The following is a 22,211-nucleotide window of genomic DNA, read 5'->3' on the forward strand; positions in this document are numbered from 1 at the left end:
ATATAATTTAGGGATAAACACCTTTTTAGTCCCTGAGTTTTGGCAACTTTATTTTTTAGTCCTTGAGTTTCAATTCGCATCACAGATGATACCTAAATTTTTGGTAATGACCAAATAAGTACCTCAGTTAACTTCTCCGTCCAAAAACTAACGGCTCACCACGTCACTGACACTTAGCACCACTAGAATGTCGACATCTGTCCAGTGAAACACGTCAGCATCCACTTAATTTCCAAATCACCCAAACACCTCCACATGACACACCCACGTCATTTGTTCATTTTGGGGGGAAAACTATTTTTTGCAATTTAAGAAACTCAAAACTGAAACTCAAATATTTCAAACAAAAAAACTTAAATCATTTCATCGTTAATTTGAGAAAGAAATCAAAATCCCTAAAATTAACTTGTGAAGTGAAGAAGTGAAGAACCCTAATCCCTAAAATCCCCCTCGGCCGACTCTCTCTCGACCGGCCGACTCCCTCCCGGACTCCTGGACTCTCGCTCGATTTCTCTCCCTTCGACTCCACAGAACCGGCCGACTCCCTCTCGGACATCGAAGAAAGGGGATTTCACCTAACCTCGGCCGGACGTCGAAGGAAGTGGATTTCGCTCGCTCATCAAGTCGGCACATTCCGAGGTATTTTGCCCATTTTTGTGTTTTTAGAAGTTTGTTTCGTTCTATATATATATGGATTGTGTATTGTGCTTGTCGGTTGAATCTTTGTTTTGGTTTTTGGAACAAATGCTTATCGGTTATAAAAACCGAAACTTTCGGTTGTTGTGGGTGTATCCCGAGTTGGGTAAGGCCTGACCATCGTCACATGCCTGACCATCGTCACATGCCTGACCATCGTCACATGTTTTTGTCTTTTGTTGGGTAAAGAAAACCAACAACCAGTTTGGTTGGGTTGTTGTCCAGCACATTGCATTATTGAATGTATGACTTTATTGCATATCTGTCTTTATCTGTTGTGTTTGTGGTTGCACATGTTGGCCAAGAGGGTCCCAACTATGCAAAAGGGAACAATAAAGTACAAAAAGCACTATACATCCTGTCTAAGAAGCATCTGCAATGTGAAAATTATTGATTGACGCATACAACTCCAATGGTGTTGTTCACAAGGTTATCAATATTTTCTGCTTTAGCTTTATAAAGCATCTGCTTGACAACCAAGCCTCCCATGCTGCATACAAGAGAAAGTCAATCTATTAAAAATAGATATGCACACGAACACACACCAAATATATACTCATGCTGTGAACAAACAGAAGCAAAATTTAAATTCATATTCACTCTAGAAGTCATATAACTTTTACCAATTACAGGACTAATTCATTTTTTTCAATTCTTCACCAATTAACAGACAGACTTATTTTTTCAAAACAAAAACAATGACTGACACTTATGATGATTTACATTTATTAACTAAACCAGACCCACTAACATAAAGTTCCTATTGTTCGGGACAGAAATCATTAATAAACTTGAGGATGAAGGTTGAATGACTATGCCTATCTGGAGGCAAGATCATTTTTTGAAAAACATCCCAAAAATGTGTCATGTTACTTACTACATCAAAAAAAATAAAAAATAAAAGAGAGGAAAACAAAAGAGACTTTCTAAGAAGCCCCTCTTTTGTGCCCGTGTGAGTTTACATTTTACATACTTTCTTTGCCCATCTCTTTGGTAGTTAATTTTACAGTTTTTATTGCTAGAGTGTGACGATCCTTTTTTGTTTAATTCACAGGGTGCAGAAAATGTCAGATCCAACATTTGACCTACTTGTTTACCATAATGGGTCACTATCTGGACACAGGATGGCCTATATTGGCGGAGACATTCTTACAATCGCCGGTATAGATGCATCCCAGTTCAAGTTTGGAGATTTGACAAACATTTTGGAGTGCTACCTGCAATATGAATACAACAACATACCCAAAATGTACTACAAGTTTGATGATGAGACCAACGAGCAAATACACGGTCTTCCCAAAGATGGTGATTTCGTTACTCTAAAATAAAGGGCTGCTGAATAGTGGCAGGAAAAAGCTGCATGTTTTTGTGGATCATGAAGAACCTCTTCCAATTGAAGTGGTAAACCCTGTTTTGCTTTTGACCCAGTCTCCTCCAGAAGTGCCAGCAGTGCAACAGACACCCCAAGAGCCAGCAGCAGTACAACATCCACCACAGCAGCCAAGGAAACGGCCAGCTGGGCGGCCAAGGAAACAGAGGGATGAGAAGGAGGAGGAGGATGAGGATATTGAGTTGAGTGATTTTGAGTTGACTGATGGCGAGGAGGAGGACATGTTTGTAGGGAAGGAACAGGATGTCCTACGGGAACCGAATGATGATATAAATACCTGGTTTCAGACTTTGGATAAAGATTCCAACGCGGGAATTGGAGTCGATGCAGCAAATGACCCGGACGCGGATTCATATGACAGTGAGTACTTTGACAGTCTAGACAGTGGTGAAGAAGACAGTGAAGGGTCACCTGTAAAGCGTAAGAAAAGGTATCCCCAGTGGAAGAAAAAGCGGGACTGGAGTCAGACAGTGGAGTTAAGTGTAGGGTTGAGGTTTACGAACCCGAAAGAATTTAAAGAAGCATTGCAACTATTCGCAGTGCAAAATAACTTTGATTACAAGTATGTGCATAACGACAAAAAACGGGTAACTGCCCACTGCAAATCGTTATGTCACTGGAAAATACATGCCTCCTGGACGCCATGTAGAAAGTATTTTCAGATCAAGACTCTCTATGATGAGCATAACTGTGGCAGTGATTACTACAACAAGAAGGCAACTATCAGGTGGGCTGCAAATCGATATGTAGAGATTTTTCGAGACCAAAGAAGCTTTAAGGCTAGGGCGTTGAGGGAAATGATACGCCGAGAGTACAACGTGCAGATGACAATATTGAGTTGCCATCGTGCAAAGAAGATGGCAATCGAAATCCTCGATGGAAGAGATGGTGAACAATATTGTCACACCCGAGAGTATTGCAATGCATTGCGGAAGTGGAATGCCGGTAGCTCGGCTTACATCCAAAGGGACGGAGTGTTCTTCCAGAGGATGTATGTTTGTTTGGCGGCATGTAAAGAAGGATTCTTGGCAGGATGTAGGCCGATGATATGTGTTGATGCCTGTTTCATTAAGACGAAATGGGGTGGGCAGTTGCATGCCGCAATCGGCCGTGACGGTAATGATGACATATATCTTATTGCATTTGTGGTATGCGAGACCGAGAACAAGGAGACATGGACATAGTTCTTGGTCCAACTGTTGGAGGATATTGGGCTTCCGCGGGAGCATATGTGGTCGTTCATGTCGGACCGACAGAAGGTAATATCTAATACAATTATCGTATGATCATTTTTATTTTAATAACATTTGTTTGATATTTATTTATTGTTTACACAGGGACTAATCGATGCTCTGGAGGATCTAATGCCCGGCCTCGAGCATCGTTATTGTGTTAGGCACCTGCCTGCAAACATGAAGTGGAAGGGATGGAAGGGGAAGGAGTTCAAGGACGCGTTATGGGGTGCAGTTAGGGCACCCAATGAAGTCCAATTTAAGTACTACCTCTCTGTCATTGGAGGTATGAACAAAAAAGCTCTCGAGTATATTGAGGGGGTTAACCCAAAAATGTGGGCAAGGCACGCATTTCGAACCACCAGCTGCAGCGACATCTTGCTAAATAACGTCGCTGAGAGCTTCAATGCTTGGGTGTTGGAAGCAAGAGGCCAGCCGATACTAACTTGTTTCGAGATTATACGGCGGCAAATTATGAACCGGTTCAGTCAGAAAAATGCTGGGGTAGCAATGACATCGAACGTAATTTGTCCAAAGATTGTGAAGAAGTTGGAGAGAAACAAGTTAGAGGCGAAGAACTATATTTGCCGGTGGAGCAATCAGATGCAGTTTGAGGTCGATCGTGCCCATGAGTCTCGGCGGGTGGTGGATCTTCAAGGAAGAACATGTGGCTGTGGGAGGTGGCAACTGAATGGTATTCCTTGTCCACATGCAGTTTGTGCAATATACCTCAATAAAGGAAAACTCGAAACTTATGTCAGCCATTGGTACATGATGGATACATACAGAAAGTCCTATGCCTCCGGGATTTGTCCTATGCCTGGCCCGGATGAGTGGCCTGTTGATGAGGGTGTGGAACCTATAGAACCACCGCAGCCAAGGAAACAGCGCGGGAGGCCCAAAAAACAGAGGAAAAGAGGAGTTAATGAGCAGCCAGACGAGAGCATCAAAGTGAGTCGCAAAGGGATACAATGTGCGGTGTGGAAATTGTGGTGAAAAGGGGCACAATGCTAGGAGTTGCCGTGAACCCGACAACCCGAATAGGAAGAAGTATCCCAAACAGCCTAGGAAACCGAAGGTAGGTATTTCTGGTCGAATAACTATATTTCTATTTACTGGTTCAATGACCATATTTCTGTAACTAATGTGTTTGTCAAATATGGGCAGGAAAGTACATCAAGGACAGGGCCATCAGGTGCAAGCCCATCTACCCCTGCAGGCCCATCTACCCCTGCAGGCCCACCTACCCCTGTAGGCCCATCTGCCCATGCAGGTCCATCAGGTGCAAGCCCATCTACCCCTGCAGGCCCACCTACCCCTGTAGGCCCATCTGCCCCTGTAGGTCCATCAGGTCAACCAGCAAGGACACCTCGAAGACGAAGCATACCTCGAGGAACAAGCATACGTCGAAGACCAAGAGAAAGGAGAATGTCTTCCATGTACAAGAGGCAACCAAAGGTTGGCCACATACTAATTTTTAACTTTTGTTACCCTATGTGGGTTGGTTAATTGTTATTTAAATACATGTTGATTGACCTATCTCTTGGTTGGGTTGCGGCAAGGTGGATCACAACCAATTCAAATAGATTGATGTACAAGACAAAGACAAGACACATTTTATGTTAATGGATGCTTGTATCCGGGTTGTGGATGCCCGAGAGTATTGTTAATGTATTTTGTTACCCTACTGGGTGTTCATGTGATGTGCACATATTTTGTGTTGTATTGATATTTTGCAAAAATGGCTGTTGATGTACATATTTGTACATGTTTGATTATTGGATGCACATATTGTTAATGTATTTTGTTACCCTACTGGATGTGTACTGGTTGTTGATATAACTATTTACACATATTTGTTAGGCAGGCTATTTGTAATCAAGGCACAGGTTGCTCGTGACACATATTAAAACCCATACGGAGGTACTATTTGTGATACTTATATAAAACCTAGGTACCTACTATGATATAAATGGAAACATGAGGTACTCTATGTGATACTGCCTGAAGGGCAATGGAATAAATTGTTTTTACCCAAAATTTGAGCACAGCGTGTACATTTGTTGACAAATTGCAACATGAATGGATATTGTTTGTGTTTTACATTAAAAATTTGTGAAAACCCATACGGAAGTACTATTTGTAATACTTATATAAAACCTAGGTACCTACTATGATATAAACAAAAACATGAGATACTCTATGTGATACTGCCTGAAGGGCAATGGAATAAATTGTTTTTACCCAAAATTTGAGCACAGCGTGTACATTTGTTGACAAATTGCAGCATGAAGGGATATTGTTTGTGTTTTACATTAAAAACTTGTTAAAACCCATACATAGGTACTATATGTGATACTTATATAAAACCTAGGTACCTATTATGATATAAACAGAAACATGAGGTACTCTATGTGATACTGCCTGAAGGGCAATGGAATAAATTGTTTTTACCCAAAATTTGAGCACAGCGTGTACATTTGTTGACAAATTGCAACATGAACGGATATTGTTTGTGTTTTACATTAAAAACTTGTTAAAACCCATCCGGAGGTACTATGTGTGATACTTATATAAAACCTAGGTACCTACTATGATATAAATGGAAACATGAGGTACTCTCTGTGATACTGCTTGAAGGGCAATGGAATAAAATTGTTTAGACCCAGAATTTGAGCACAGAGTGTACAATTGCAGCATGAAGGGATATTGTTTGACATAACATATTAACAATATTTCTCCAGCAGCTTCATCCATAAAACTTACATACTTCTCATAAATATACAAAATACATATCCAAACTACATAATCTACAATTCATATCTCAAACTACATTTCATTTCATAAGTGCAACACAAGCAATCAACAGAATTGTAAACCATGACAAGAATAAAGCATACATCAAAAATTTCTCTCTTGTCCTATAGCTGTCATTTTCCTTCTCTAGAAACCTGATGATTTCCATTTGTTTATCATCCCACTTCTGTGATTGCCTAACTCTTTCCATGCAACTGACATTTTCATTCTCCAAATCTTTAACCCTTGCTACCAAAGTACTATTTGCATCCTCTACTTCGTTAAGCTTCTTGGTAATCTCATCTAAAACCTCCACACCCCTTGCACAAGTTGGCTTGTCCAGCCATTTGAAAAATTTGCATGCAGCTTTTGTCTGCATGTTGAAGTGTAACATTCAGTCAGCAAAAACTCACGACCGACTATCTATAATTATAACAAAATGCTTACTCTTGAGTTGTAAGTTGCGCAACCCCAAAATCTTCTTCCAGGGTTTTCCCTAGTCCACGAGGTCTTCAATGGGGCGGGTAAATCGCAGAAACAGAAATAGGATATGTCAACACGGCCCACTGAGGATGATCCGGATGATGACTTCAAGGAACGGACAACACAAAACACATAACAAACAAAAAATTGTCTAAATCTTCAAACGAAAATTAAGGAAAAAATTAAAAAATTACAAATTTTTTAAAAAAATTTGAGCCGAAGAACCGACCTTGTCTACACCACGGGAAACTTCCTTCCCTTTGGAATCTCGTGTGCGACAAGAAGCCATCAACTTTTATCCACCCACAACAACCGAAAGTTTCGGTTTTTATAACCTCATCACTTTGCCAAACAACCGACAAGCATTTGTTCCAAAAACCAAAACAAAGATTCAACCGACAAGCACAATACACAATCCATATATATATAGCACGAAACAAACTTCTAAAAACACAAAAATGGGCAAAATACCTCGGAATGTGCCGACTTGATGAGCGAGCGAAATCCACTTTCTTCGACGTCCGGCCGAGGTTAAGTGAAATCCCCTTTCTTCGATGTCCGGGAGGGAGTCGGCCGGTTCTGTGGAGTCGACGGGAGAGAAATCGAGCGAGAGTCCGGGCGACCCGGGAGGGAGTCGGCCAGTCGAGAGAGAGTCGGCCGAGGGGGATTTTAGGGATTAGGGTTCTTCACTTCTTCACTTCACAAGTTAATTTTAGGGATTTTGATTTCTTTCTCAGATTAACGATGAAATGATTTAAGTTTTTTTGTTTGAAATATTTGAGTTTCAGTTTTGAGTTTCTTAAATTGCAAAAAATAGTTTTTCCCCCAAAATGAACAAATGACGTGGGTGTGTGATGTGGAGGTGTTTGGGTGATTTGGAAATTAAGTGGATGCTGACGTGTTTCACTAGACAGATGTCAACATTCTAGTGGTGCTAAGTGTCAGTGACGTGGCGAGCCGTTAGTTTTTGGACGGAGAAGTTAACCGAGGTACTTATTTGGTCATTTCCAAAAATTTAGGTATCATTTGTGATGCGAATTGAAACTCAGGGACTAAAAAATAAAGTTGCCAAAACTCAGGGACCTTAGAGGTGTTTATCCCTATAATTTAAAGAGAACAATCTAAGAAAAGCAAAAGTACCGTCAAAAAATAAGAGAGAGATGAAAGTTATTTTTTACTTGACGTCTGCCACCTTTAATAGCAAATTTGCTGTAACTGTCGGCTACGTTGTACACTCTCATTAGAGATTGACTCCCCTATTATTATGTTTCCCTAGGTCCTGTGACTCTTGTAGATGATCATCTCACTTCGAGATTATAAAGACAATTACTGGCATCCCAAAAGGGGGGATCCAATATGGTATCATGCGGTTGTTATTTAGTTAATTGGTCAATGTATTGAATATGGAGTCCACATGTGCAACAATTATCACTACCATCACCCGTCGGTGTCACCATTATCAATAGATTCAATACCATAATATTATACCATTATTATTACTAAATTAGTGTTGTCACTGTTACGATCATAATCGATGTAAGTGATCGAGGGACAAAACTATAAAGTTGATTTTAAGGAGGTCAGATTGTAGTAAAATTTTCTTAAGAGGCAAAAGTTGAAACATAAGACCTAAAATGTGTTTTTTTTTTTTTTTTTAATTTATTTTTTTAACAAATTTAAGAGCTAAAAAAATGTAACTACCATAATACTTAGATATCTTACTAATTTATATACTTATCCAAACAATATAGATTTAAATTGATGAAATTCAAATTCCTCTCAGTTTGAATCCCACCATAATCAACATTCTAATAAAGTTCATTAAAAAACAATCTTAAATCATAGTTTGGATGAGTAACCAAAGTCACATTATGCAATCCAATGTTCATCGATCATGCTCCTGATCCAGCCCAAGATCTCTTGCTCATTGCTGATCTGGATTCTAGCCCAAGGCTTTCCTATTTCAGGCTCCTCGGGCCACGGGTTAAGAATACATACGGGTCCGTTTCATACGCGCTCCACGTATCCACTTTCCCTCCCCTCCAAAACCCCTCCAAAACTTCAAACACAGCATAATACGACTGGAGGGAAACACAAGCCCGCACCAAAACCCAAACCCTTGTTACCCTCCCAAATTCCCAAATGCCCAGACGACGCCTCAGACTAACCTGCTCCTCCGACGATGAAGACGAAAACCCTAACCCTAACCTGAATCCGGTTCCGGATCCATCTGAGCCCGTTGCAATCTCAGACGACGACGAAAACGGCGACTTCATCGACGTCTCCGACAACCTCATCCCGTCCTCTCCTCCTCCGGCTCCGGCATATGAATCCGTTGCAGTCTCCGACAACGAAGAAAACGGCGACTTCATCAACTTCTCCGACAATCTCACCCCGCCCTCTCCTCCTCCGGGGCCGGCGTCGGCGTCCGACTTCTCGGCACAACCACCTCCGGTGAACTCCACCGGCCAAGGATCAGAATCGCGCTCGGGTTGTCCGGTTGGGGATTCTCTTATAAGGATCGGGCTGAGCTTGAAGACGGAGTGGCTGGACGCGTGTTTGAACGTGCTCCCGAGCTCGGTTCCGGGCTTCGCGAGCCTCGACGTCGCGGCGAAGGCCAAGCTATGCTTCGAGCGGTTCTTGGCTTCGGACATGAATCTCTGCGGAAACGGTGTGCTTCCTCCGAACGTGGACTCAATGCACCTGGTCGACCTGCCCGGGCCGTACGTGTTGCAGGTCAGGTCCGAATCTCGCTTTGAATCTATTTGATTGAATAGGTTTAGCGAATGCTTTATAAAATCGCTGCATTTTGCTTCGAAATCATGGAGGCTTAGCTGTTTGATGCTTCTTTAGGTCAATAATTAGTAATTGCGAAAAAAATTATTGTTCTTGAACTAATCTAAGTTGGTTTTGGAATCCAAAGGTTGACGAGATAGTAAATATCACTTGCCCTCTGAAGGGAAGGTATGAGAAAGCGCCTCCAGGAATCAAAAGGTGCCTCAAGTTATCAATGACGGACGGTGTTCAACGTGTGTTTGGCATGGAGTACAGGCCTATTCAAGCTCTTGAAGTTTTGGCTCCAGCTGGATTGAAGGTACAAGAAAACTGTATATGGTTTTTATATCTTCTATCTTGTCACGGTTACTCTTTAGGTTCACGGATTGATAGACTTTGAGGGGTTCTCTGTTTACAAGTGATATGTAGGCATACGCGCTTAATGCTCTTGCACAGGCATGCTCACAATTGCTTATTCTCATGGAATAACTGTCTAGTATTCGCATTTACAATTGGGAAATAGGTAAGTAATATGTCAGGGTCACTTGAATATATTATCCCACAAACCAAACGGATTCACATTTTCATGGTGTTTGATGAGGGAGTGAGGTGTTAAACTGGCTGCCTCAAGACATAACGAATTATGACGCTGATTTCTTTGCCAAAAATTGTGTCTGTCATGCGTATATGTTGGTGGTTTGGCACAAAAACAAAGTCTACAAAAAAGAGATCTTTTGATAAGTTGGCATGAGATTGTGACTGCTTTTGGTGTGACCCTATGCCTTTGTGTCATTAAACTAGAAAATAATGCAATTGATTTAAAAAAATTGTTGAACTGAGGGATTAAGAACGTATTACTCTTAGTCAAATTTTGTGTAAGAGGCCAGCTGTTTCCATATATATGTGGTTCATTATCTGAACTTGTTGCTTGAACATTTTCATATGCCAACTAAAATCAAAAGAGAAATATCTAGTATATCTTTCCTGCTTGTTAAGATTATTCATGTTCTGACCTAGACAGATCATCTTTTTGACTTGTAGGTTGCCATCTGTAATGTACATATACGTCATGGACTTCTAATGCTGGTCCCTGAAGCGTTTGAAGTTCTAGGGGGATTGGTTGAGGAGTTGGAAGCAGCACACCAACGACTTGTTGATGAAATAAATAAGCCACCAAGGGGGAAAAGGTCTCTAAAAACCCAACTGTTTACACCTTTAACAGTTGCTATGTTGACTATCTGACATCGTTTTCACTATTCTTATCCAGAACGAGGACAGGAGTTATTCCTCCTTTAGCAACTAGAGCAACTCTTGCTGCATGGCCATCAAATGGTGCTAATGATGCCGGGCACCACAATAGTTCCACATTGCAAGACGCAACTGCCTCTCAACCAAATAACCAAGGTACATCTTTTATTTATTTAAATATTTTTTTGGGGGTGTGGGGGTGGGGATTCATTTGAGTTTCACCAATACAGAGTAAGACCTTGTATATAATTGCACTTAAATTTGTGTGTACTATATTTCTTCTAGTTGTGGCAACTAGGGGATGTTGAGAGTAAATAACACCTCATGCAATGTTTTTATTTTTTGTTTTGGACTTTTATGGTACTATCTATACAATGGTGTATAAATGTGAGAGCTTGTAGGAAAAACGAGCTGTTCCCATTTCTTTCCCTCTTTCATTCTCTCTGTTTTCTTTTCTTCTTTCTTCTTTCTTTTCTTTTCTTCTTCTTCTTCTTCTTTTTTTTTTTTTTTTTTTTTTTTTTTTTTTTTAATAATTAGTTTCCTTCTTCTCACCATTGGGGTGGGGGGGTTGTACCACTGGCAGTTTCCATCTTCAAGACATATAAGCTAGGACCTGTAATTCCAGTGCATTGCGTGCATGTATTGTCACATTAGACATCAAATCGTAATCAGTATATGCTGAGAAGAAATTTGCTAAATGGTATATGCTGGAATTATAAGTCATTAAAGCAGGAATTGGTACATGCCTGTATTGCCTTGTTATTTTTTGTCTGATTTTGTGTTCTGTAGGTGCTACTTGGGTCCCATCTGGCAGTAATAACAACCAAAGGACTACAGAAGAATCTAGAGCTCCGGTTACTGTAGAAAATGCTGCTTCTAGCACATCATCTTCTGTTATTATGGGTTTTGAGGAGATGCATATAGATACTGTTCCCTTTAGCAGGGGAAATACAGTGCCTAACCCATCCTATAATATTGTTTCGGAGGTTGAGGATATTCAAATGGTTGATGAGGTGGACCACCCTGTCATGCTATCTGGAGACCGGGAGATCCCATTCACATACTTGGCTAGTTTGTCAGCCAAGATGGCAGCAATGAAGGAAAAATCACATTCTGTTCAGGGAAAAATTAAGGTATATATTCTGTTTGCTCTATCAATAAGATAATCTGAGTCTTTTGTCTATTGAACCTGCATTGAGCCTTCAAAACATATTGTAAATCAGATTAAGTTCAGCTCCACTTGACTCCTCATCAAAGCCTGGCCTTATTGATCCGCAGTTGGCTAACTAATCAGATAGTCCATTTGTTACGAATGATAAACCTCTAATATCTTTAATAATTTCAAAGATCAGACTTACGTGCATGTCATTCCCTTTTCCCATTTCCACCATAATTCACACCATTGATGCTCTATGAATTATATATTTGATTGGCTCTTCTATTTTTCCATGCCGTAAAGGAACCAAGTGGTTTTCAATAGCTAGATTATTTATTTACTCCCCTTGCAAATTGATTGTTGAACTTTCCTCTTTTGTCTATACCAAATTGAGTGTCAATCTGTAAAAATGTTAAAGCATTTAAATTTTCACTTCCTCCCACTTTTCTCACCAAACAGTATACGAACCTTCTCTGGGACATTATGCTAACATCCTAAGCAACCTTACTTTGTCACTAATCATGTGGCAAATGTTAACGTCATATTGGGAGGCTCATTACTTCAATTGAGATATTGTGGGAAATTTTTAGAAATTCTAGTACTTAGGCTCCTCTAGTGCCGCTAACAACATCTTAATTGTCATTATCTTAAAAAACATGGTTCTACACAATCATACAATCTTGATCATTGTTGGTTCTTTTCTTTGTTTAGTTATCTCTTCGTTTGGATCAACTATATACGCTTGCTTCTTTTGGCTCTTATCTAGCTCAATTAAACCCAATGTGATCTATTGATCAACATTAGTCAAAAAACCTTCGACAACTTGCTCTTTTTGAATTAATGTTACTTGTGTAAAGTCTTCAATTTTAGATGGACTTGCACTCTTCAAATCTAATATATATATATATATCTCTTCAAATCTAAGATATGCTTATGCAATTTCACTTTTTTATTGTTGAAGGAGGAGCATGGAAAACATTACAATGTAATCCAATAATACATATATATACCCGAGTCACATTGTGCTTAATGTTATACTTATAGTTTTCACTTCTAATTTTATTGCGAGGTATTTTCAAATTGGCCTATATTTATTGTCCTGGTAGAAGTATTCACCTACAATTACTCCACCCTTTGTTATTACATTTTGCTGAAATGTGAACCCAAATTTTGTAGTGCTTTTTGACTGGCGTAAAGGGATTTCAATATAAGCAGCGGCCAACATATGAACTCCGGGTATATGTTGATGATGGTAGCCTTATTTCTGAGATCCTCATTGATCATGATGTGAGTTAAACTTGGACCTTCACCTGTTCATGATATGAGCTTATAGAACTTTTGAGTTGTTGATCATTTGTTTATGCACTTCAGGTTGTACAGAAAGGAATAGGTCATTCTCCAGACGAGGTCACAGCTGCTCTTTCTTCTTTGGACAAGAAAAAAGTTAGTGATATGAAGGATACACTCAAACAGTTCCAGATTTTCTTAGCGAATTTTGAGGTAATATCTTTCATCTTTTTTTTTTTAAAAGAAGAAAAATTATTTGCCCTTGTATTCTCTCTCTCTCTCCCTCAGATTGACTGAAAGATCAATGGGCCTGTTTTATGAGTTGAACACTTCTCTGATAATGTCGTTATGGTTCTTGAGATGTGAGAATTAGTTTTTAAGATTAGTTGATCGATCAATCACTTCTTAGTTGGGAATGTTTTGTACCAGGGCACAATGCTTATAGAGATGAATAAAAATTCTTCGCTCCCAAATGCCATTGAGATGAACCAGGGCTGTCCCGAATCTGATGCATGGTTGCTCCTGAGAAGACTTAAGTCCATTATTCATTCCCAAACACCACATCATTCCCCCTTAGAACCCATTGATGTATCCCCTTGATTGGCTATGCGGTTTACCACTCTGGAAAGAAATTAGGCTGTCAAAATTGACAGGGTGGTGTTCATGCCGAGTCCATCTTTGGTGCAGGAGAGCTCCTTCATCCATAAACTGTGTTTGACAAGCATTTTGGACGGACATGAAAAGATGTTCATGGATCATGCCGAGTCCATTTGACGGCCATATTTGTTTATTCGTCTGTGGTTTGAGCTGATTCTCCGGATGTACAAGCTCTGATAGGAGAAACTGATTAGTTTGCGGGAATTTATTGCGCATCACACTGGTTTTGACTGAACTTCAATGAAGAAATGTTGTTAGACTGATTAAGCTCTCTTAGTTTAAGGAAAGTCATCCGTCAAATGGAGCCTTCCATATGAAGTATATGATCTCTACGGTGAGAAATGCCAAGCCAATCAGCTATCAGGAAAAAAAGACCAGGCCTGAGAATGCTGGGAAGAGCTGGAGACTTCTATTGCATCTTCTGAAGTGAGTTGCACCAGGTATTTGTTCCACAAATTCCAAATTGAAGAATTAATTATATCCATCAACATTTTTTTATGCTACCACTTATGCAGGTGCATCAAAAGTAGCATTACTTTCCCTTGTGAAATGTAGCAAAATGTAGTTTTTTGCCGATGAACCTGGAAATATGGACAATCGGAGTGGAAAAGTACATAGAAATTGAACTGGAACAACAATATGACTTCTTTATTGTCTTATGCCTGACAACTCCATAATCTTTATTCATTTACACTCACAAAGAGCGGTCTATTCTTGTATTGACATTACACAACCTAGAACTAGTTATGCCCGCCGGTCATCTTAAGTGTCCTTGTGCTCGGGAAATCAAACCGTATCTGGGTATATGTATTTCTTTAAGCCGGTTAGTTCGAGGAGCTTCTTGCTAGGTGTATCTCTTTCTGAGGCTCCAGGTCCGGGGAGTAGCGAGCGGTTGCACCACTCCAATATCTCAGGGCAAAACACCTTCCAGAAAAATGTCACCCTGACCCAAGCTGGTTCCGTCAAGTATTTCTCTCCACGGCATGCACCATCCACAATTGCTTTGGCGCACTCTCTAACGGGTGCTATCGGCATTATACTTACTAAAACCTAATAGCAATAGCATTTGAGTTAACAATCTGGGGGGGGAATAAAATGGATTAACATCATTATGCAGAGAAGCTTACATCTCTCATATCTGGATCAAGTACCATGTGGCCTTCTTTCGATAGGAATTTCCCTTGGGTCATTTCTGACTCAATGAAGCCTGGAGTCACAATTGTTATTCCAATGTCGCTCCCAAATTCAATCTTCAGGGTCTCGTAGAAGCTTATCACTGCTGCTTTGCTTGCCTGAATTGAGTTTGATCTCAATGCAATAAGAGAATTAAGTAAAGAATACTTATGAAAAACAATGGAGAATTGAGTAAAGGATGCTGATGAGTCTTCTTACATTGTAGAAGCTTAGTCTTGGTGCGGGTAACCGTCCAGCAGCGGATGCGATTGGTATGATCTTCCCTTTGCTCTTTTTAAGGTGTGGTACTGCAAAATGGGTGGCATATACTGAACCCCAGAAGTTTATGTCCTATCAAAGATAGGAGAGAACTGAGAATGGGATGTTATAGTTCATGCTTCGTAACTCGGTCAGACGATCAGTTCACCTTGCAAATTTGGGAGGTTCGGACAAAAGGTGTGACAATCAATGGGTAGGGACTAGGGAGTGGGTGGAGCTACGAGTGTGAAGTCCCACCTTAGTTCTATTGAGACGGGCTTTCTGATTCCAGGGATTTCCTATTGGAACTTGATTATTTGACTGCAGCACTCGTACAAGTAATTACTCATCAAGGTGTACTAATTATACAAAAATTTCATTAACATATAAAAGTTCATACTTCACACTGTCTTATTTATTTTTCCTCCTAAATTAAGTCTGAAGTATATAAGAATGCAAGAAGAGATGGCCATGACGATGAAGTAATTACCATAGCCGGTGCAAAATTAGTAATATCGGTGATGTTCTCAAACAATCAGACCGGAGCTACTCCAGCATTGTTCACCAGATGATCTACTGCCAGCATGAAAACCCACAAAACATTATTTTTTAATATACGAAGTTAAAAAGAAAAGAAAAGAAAGACCAAGTGCAAAAATGGAACTGTTTTCATTTCTCTTACACCGCCCAAAGTGCTCGACTGTTTCATCAACAAACCGCTTACAGTCTGCAACCCTGGGGAAGTCTGCACGAATCACGATAACTTCAGGGGAGCCGAGCTGATAAGTCGTGCCGGCGACTTCTCGGAGACGGTTCTGTCTTCTGGCAACGAGGGCTAGGCAAGCTCTCCTTCTAGCGTACTCGTACGCAAGATGCTTCAAAACCACAGTATATATACAAGCACGTGAACAGGAAAACAAGAGAAGCACGCAAAAGTGAAGTGAGGTTTTGATTCTTTTGAACAAACCTCGCCAATGCCAGAGGACGCCCCAGTAATGAGTATTACTTTTCCAGCCACATCTTCTTTGAATATGGATCTTTTGATGGAGAGGAGAAGCTTGAAGAACAGATATGCTGGTAGAAAGGTGACTAACATGGTTAGGGCTATGGGAGGGATTATGATATTCATGATTTTGTGAATGATATCCATGGCTTCTCTGCAGAGGAGAGCGAGAGAGAGAGAGAGAGTTTTAATAAATGGATTGAAAGTTTGGTTGTCTACGACGTACTAAGGACTGGACATAACTTTGGAGATGCAACACGTAGACACCTTTCCAGCAATCTGCCAAAAGGCTCTCCATGTGTCAGTGATTAGGACTGCATGGTGTTGTTCTATTTGGCCACTTGGCGCCCAGGAGATATTTATGTTTGAAATTCCTTTTTCCTACTCCTTCCCTTTGAAATTTTTTAGAAAAAGTACACATAACCTCCTTAAACTACCACATCATTGTCAATGTACCCCCTAAACTATTAATTGTGTCAATCTTTCCCTTAAACTATCAGAAAATGTCAATGTCCTCTTAATGACAAAAATACCATTCATAAAATTATTAAAATAAAATAAAAACTAAAAAAAATTATTAAAAAAAGAATATAAAATAACAAAAAATTATTCCAAAAAAAATTAAAAATTAAAACTGTTCTTTTTTTTTTTTTTAAAATAATAATTTTCATTTTTCTTTTCTTTTTTTTTTTTTTTTTTTTTTTAAAAAATTGTTCTTTTTCGTTTTTTTAATTTAATAAAAACTGGTTTTTTTTCATTTGTTTTATTTTTTTAAAAAATAAATAAATAAATTGAAGTTATTTTTTGTTTTTTCGTTTTTTTTTTCTTAAAAAAAAATGTTCTTTTTCGTTTTTTAATTTAGTTAAAACTGGTTTTTTTTTTTTTTTATCATTTGTTTTAATTTTTTTTAAAATAAATAAATTTCAGTTATTTTTTGTTTTTTCGTTTTTTTTTCTTTAAAAAAAATTTGTTCTTTTTCGTTTTTTAATTTAATAAAAACTGGTTTTTCTTTTTTCTTTTTTTCATTTGTTTTTTTTTTTCAAAAAAAAAATTCAGTTATTTTTTGTTTGCTGCTTTTTTTTTCTTTTTTTTTTTTTTTTTTTTTTTTTTTAAATATTTATTTTTTTTCGTTTTTTTTTTTTTTGAAGTTTTGAAGTTTTAGTTTTAATTTTTTGAATTTATGAGGACATTTTTGTCTTTAAAAAAAAATTATGGTCATTTTTGTCTTTTTGTTGGTCTTAAGGGGGACATTGACATTTTTTGGTAGTTTAGGGGGGATATTGACACAATTGGTAGTTTAGAGGGTACATTGACAATTGAGTGGTAGTTTGAGGGGGTTATGTGTACTTTTTCCAAATTTATTTTTAACGATCGAAAAATAGGATTGATGTGATATAACGATAAAATAATTTATATGAAAAAGTGAAAAAAAAATTTGTATTGTAGTGAGTTTTTTATTTAAAAAGTAATAAAAAATTATTGATGTGATATAAAAAATGAAAAAAATTAAAAATGTTTTAAAATTTATGTTTTTTGGGAGAAGTAAAAAGAAGGAGAGGCAGGGGAAAAGGGATTTCAAACGGGGCCATTCGATTTTTTAACCCCCACTCGAAATGCAACATGGTTAGAATTCTTATTTGACTAAGATTTGGTAGTACTCTTTTCGCTTATTTATTACATTCATTTTATAACAATTAACATATTTAACTTATTTAGCATATTTATTTTATACCAACTAACATAGGGTGTCCCATGTTAACCACTTAAAAAAAAAAAAAAAAACACTTAAAACATGCTAAATCAGCCGATGTAAAATGTTAGTTTTCTATTTCAATTCCTTGACACTCTTTCTGATTCTTCTCTATGCAGACTGGAAATCCTTTGATATCGTAGAATCCCAAAATTATTACATGAAGAAATTAATATATTTATGTTGTTCATTACCGATGTTCTGCCCTTAGGTTTCATGTGCAGAAAACAGTCACAAATAGGTTACAACCCAATAAAAGCCAGCGATTTTCTATTCTATGTTTGATGATTTTAGTCAATCATCAGCCTCCTGCCTCGAGTTCTGGAGTTTGGTTGAGTGCAACATCTTCTTGCCTGAACAAGTTTATTTTGCACTCTTTGCCAGGTTCCATAACAGTAGGAGTGACTCGAATTGTTCGCGTGTTGAGTTCGTATCGTGTCGAGATGAGAATAAAATTATATTAGTCAACTTTAATCCGACTCATTTAATTAAACAGATTAGACCCTTCAACCTGTTAATTTTATGTTAAATTCAATACATGTGTATAAAACTATATAAATCAACCATAATTCGACCTATTTAATTAAACGAATTAGACCTTTAATCATGATAGGCTAATTACGCATCGGTTACTCAGATGATATCAAAATTAACTGGCCCTACACAACAGGCATAGATCACCATCATGCATACGGCTCGAGAAATCGAGAAATCACACTGGATTATCAAAAGGAGGCTCCCAACCTCAACATCTTGCGACGACATTTTTGTACAAAACTTCACATACCCTTATTGCGTAGGTACAGACCCATTACAAAACATCCTCCTATCTTCCATACACCAAAAAAGGAGGAAATAGAACACACAAAGCTGATAGCAAACGGAACACGTACACAAAACTGAAGAAACTGATCACCAGTACTATGAACCTCCTAGTCCTAGAACACACAAATTCCTCGTTTTTAATCAGTCTTAATGTCAGGGGTGTGGAGTGTAGATGGATAGAGGGTGTTCTTGGCTCCCGTGAGATCCAATATCTTCTTGCTGGGCGCTTCCCTGTCTGAAGTCCCTGGCCTACTGATATACATCAACCTGTAACACCTTTCGATCACCTCAGGGCAAAACACCTTCCAGAAATAGGTGACCTTGAACCACGCTGGATGTGTCAAGTATCTCTCTCCCCGGCAGGCACTGTTCACTATCGCCTCCGCGCACTCTCGTACTGTCGCAACTGGAATCATGCTTACTTGAACCTGATTTGTTATGGATACAAGTATAAATTGGCACTCTGGCAGAAGCATACACTAAAAAAACACTGGCGATAGGGGAAGAACTTACATCTCTCAAGTCCTGATCAACTTCCATTTTCCCTTCCTTCACTAAGAACTTGCCCTGGGTCATTTCAGACTCGATGAACCCGGGTGTCACAATTGTTATTTTGATCTCAGGCCCAACCTCAATCCTCAAGGTCTCGAAGAAGGTCACCATTGCTGCTTTGCTTGCCTGAGATGGCAGGACATGCATAAGAATTCGTTCCCAACAGCTAAAAAGATAGTAAATACATTGCTTACATTGTAGAAGCTCATTCTAGGTGCAGGCAGCCATGAAGCAGAGGAAGCAAGGGCTATTATCTTGCCTCTACTATTTCTGAGGTGTGGAACTGCAAAACGGGTTGTATATACTGAGCCCCAGAAGTTTATATCCTGCGACGACAATACATCATCAGACATTGCAACTCCAAATCATTGCTTGATTCAGACAATAAGAAATCTCCTCTCATTCTCTCAGCCAACCTTCAAACTGCTTAAAAACTTTGTTTAATAACAAAATTTTGATCTGATATATACTTTACAGAAAGTAGTTTTGTTAAAAATTCTGTGCTACAATCGTTAAGTGAGAACGGTTTAGTTTTCCTGCAAATTGAGTTGAAGAATTAAATTCACATCGGTAAAATTAGAGGAAATTCTTTCGACTCGATCGGTTTATTAAATTAACATATGTGCTTAGAACCGTATAACAGTCAATTACCATAACAGCTCTAAAGACTGTAATATCGGTTGCATCTTCAAACATGCAGACGGCATTGATCCCAGCATTATTCACTAGATGATCCACTGCATCATATTATAATCAAACACTCATCATATTGTTGTTACTAAAAATTACCACGATAAATTAATGAAATCCGCAATAAAAATTATTTTATTGCATCCAAAAGTGTACAGACTACTACATCATTTAAAATTGGTGGCGACATATATATTCATCACCTGGCATGATATACATCGTTAGATCGATGCAACAAAAGTACCATTTTTTGCACTTACATCTCCCAAAGTGATCCATGGTTTGGCCAACAATTCGCTTGCAGTCCTCAACCTTGGATACATCGGCAGGAATCACAAGAACATCAGGGGAGCCGTACTCGCGCTCTCGATCAGCAACTTCCTGGAGTGATTTTTCCCTCCGGGCAGCGAGGGCTAAACGAGCCCCTCTCTTAGCATATTCATAAGCCAAATGCTGCGCATCCACAATATATAACCAATTAGATTAAAATCTTCTCAAAGATATGTATGTACTGCGACTCCGTAATAATAAGTAATTGAAATAGATAATCTGTATAATAAGCTTTAATTACCACACCCACAAGAAATTGTATTTGACATTTAAGTAATATTCCGACTTAATCATTTAAGCAATATTTTAATTTAATCATAATTAATATTCTAACATCACTGTCCAAAATTTAATCAACGTCTTTCATCAACTACTAATTTTAATTTAGAAATTAAATATATGGAAAGAAGTTTATAAGTAGGCCTGGGTGATTACCTCGCCTATGCCGGAGGAAGCACCAGTTATGATGACGACCTTTCCGGCGAGATTTTCTCTGAAAATATAGCTTAATATGGAGAGAAAGAACTTGTAAAAGAAAAAGGGTGGTAGGAAAAGGCAGAGGGAAAGGAAGGTGAAAGGAGGAGCTACTATGTTGAGGAACTCGTGAATAAAATCCTTTTTTTTTTTTTTTTTTTTTTTTTTTTTTTTTTTTTTCACTTTGTTATATTGTGGAGAAGATCACAAACAAACGATCTGAATTCTGAAAAGAGCGATGGTAATTAATTAAACCATTTGGAATTCTTATAGTATGCTAGAATGTTAAAGAGGAGAAAGTGGTGGCGACGTTGCATGGTAACTAAACGACACGTAGCTTAAACTTACTTTTCTTTTCTTCGTTATCATCTTTTGCCGCTTGCTTGCAAACGGTGGGTTTTGTGTTTTCATGTTAAGAGTCGTGATAGAGTACGAAACATGTTTGTGGATAAAGGCCGTGATACTTTAATATATTTTTCTGCATATTTATTTTTATTTTAATATGGTATTTGAAGAGGTGAGAGGTCGATCTACTTGATTTTGTCTCAATCTCTTTCCCCTTGTTGGTGGGTTTTGGTCCAAATTCACTTCAATTTCTTTTCTTCAATTTGTTGGTGGATGGAAATCAATCCAATTAACTTCAGTCACTGATCTCTTCATTTTCCTCTTCTTGGTGATTTCTATCCTCACCTTAATTATAAGAGTTGGTCGATCCAACTTTGCTTCAATCTCTTCAATCACTTGAGGGAAGTCTTGACATATATATATATATGATTCATTTATCATATATATTAGAATAATAATGAATGGATTAATATATTGTTAGAAATTATAAGTAATTAAAGAGATTACAACAACCAAATTTAATTCAAATAATAAATGCATTTTTGGTCTAAGAAAAATTTTAAAATGTGATTAATCACTACTCTCTCGAGTTAGTTATAAAAACAAATCGGTCTAAGAAAAATATTAGCACCAAGTTAACTGGTTTTTATTTTACTCTTTTGGTTTTAATTTTTCTATACCTGAAATTGACATGAGCGACATGGAGGGAGGGATCTAACGACGTGAAGTACTCCATTCTATTTAATTTGCCTTGCTGTCAAGTCCACCGTGTTATTTTTGTAGTGTTTAAGCAAATCGGACACGTGTCCTTATTTAATTAGTGCTGACAGGTCAGTTTAACGAATATTATTAATTTTCTAACCGTAGAGACTAATTTATTTAAACTTATGAATTAATTTGTCAAAACCTCAAATCACATTAACTAAAAATGCATTTATGCTAATTTTTTTTTCCTTCTCCGAAATATTCTTTCCCATAATTATTTTTATTCTCTTCCAATTAACAAGAAAGGTTAATTATAAGGTGATATGTTAAAGTAAAGTGTTAAACCAACTCGAGTACTAAGAAATGATGTTATTCTTCCTTATACA

The 22,211-nt window shown here is 38.2% G+C and overlaps 2 protein-coding genes and 1 pseudogene across 2 annotated transcripts; 1 reads left to right on the forward strand and 2 right to left on the reverse strand.

Moving 5' to 3' along the window:
- Nucleotides 1–8,663: 8,663 nt before the first annotated feature.
- LOC133874669 (recQ-mediated genome instability protein 1) lies at nucleotides 8,664–14,367 on the forward strand. Its single transcript, XM_062312544.1, has 8 exons — nucleotides 8,664–9,333; nucleotides 9,521–9,691; nucleotides 10,414–10,559; nucleotides 10,640–10,776; nucleotides 11,410–11,753; nucleotides 12,953–13,063; nucleotides 13,148–13,276; nucleotides 13,493–14,367. Exons 1-8 carry the CDS (start codon nucleotides 8,740–8,742, stop codon nucleotides 13,661–13,663), a joined length of 1,803 nt encoding a protein of 600 aa, XP_062168528.1. The 5' UTR covers nucleotides 8,664–8,739; the 3' UTR covers nucleotides 13,664–14,367.
- A 21-nt stretch (nucleotides 14,368–14,388) lies between these two features.
- Nucleotides 14,389–16,425, reverse strand: LOC133874670 (11-beta-hydroxysteroid dehydrogenase A-like; annotated as a pseudogene).
- A 2,179-nt stretch (nucleotides 16,426–18,604) lies between these two features.
- LOC133875062 (11-beta-hydroxysteroid dehydrogenase A-like) lies at nucleotides 18,605–20,922 on the reverse strand (the record flags this gene model as incomplete). Its single annotated transcript, XM_062313051.1, has 6 exons — nucleotides 18,605–19,157; nucleotides 19,243–19,407; nucleotides 19,476–19,607; nucleotides 19,933–20,018; nucleotides 20,232–20,424; nucleotides 20,737–20,922. Coding segments are annotated over 6 exons (1,053 nt in total), but the record flags the coding sequence as incomplete, so codon positions are not given.
- Nucleotides 20,923–22,211: the final 1,289 nt, after the last annotated feature.

The sequence above is a fragment of the Alnus glutinosa genome, chromosome 8 (assembly GCF_958979055.1).
Source record: "Alnus glutinosa chromosome 8, dhAlnGlut1.1, whole genome shotgun sequence".
Classification (NCBI taxonomy): Eukaryota; Viridiplantae; Streptophyta; class Magnoliopsida; order Fagales; family Betulaceae; genus Alnus; species Alnus glutinosa.

Bases quoted from the DNA above. Each gene is read 5' to 3' on its own strand.
- LOC133874669 (XM_062312544.1), top strand. From the start codon at position 8,740: ATGCCCAGACGACGCCTCAGACTAACCTGCTCCTCCGACGATGAAGAC. The intron at 10,777-11,409 runs GTACATCTTTTA...TGTGTTCTGTAG, and splicing joins CTCTCAACCAAATAACCAAG to GTGCTACTTGGGTCCCATCT. The intron at 11,754-12,952 runs GTATATATTCTG...CAAATTTTGTAG, and splicing joins CTGTTCAGGGAAAAATTAAG to TGCTTTTTGACTGGCGTAAA.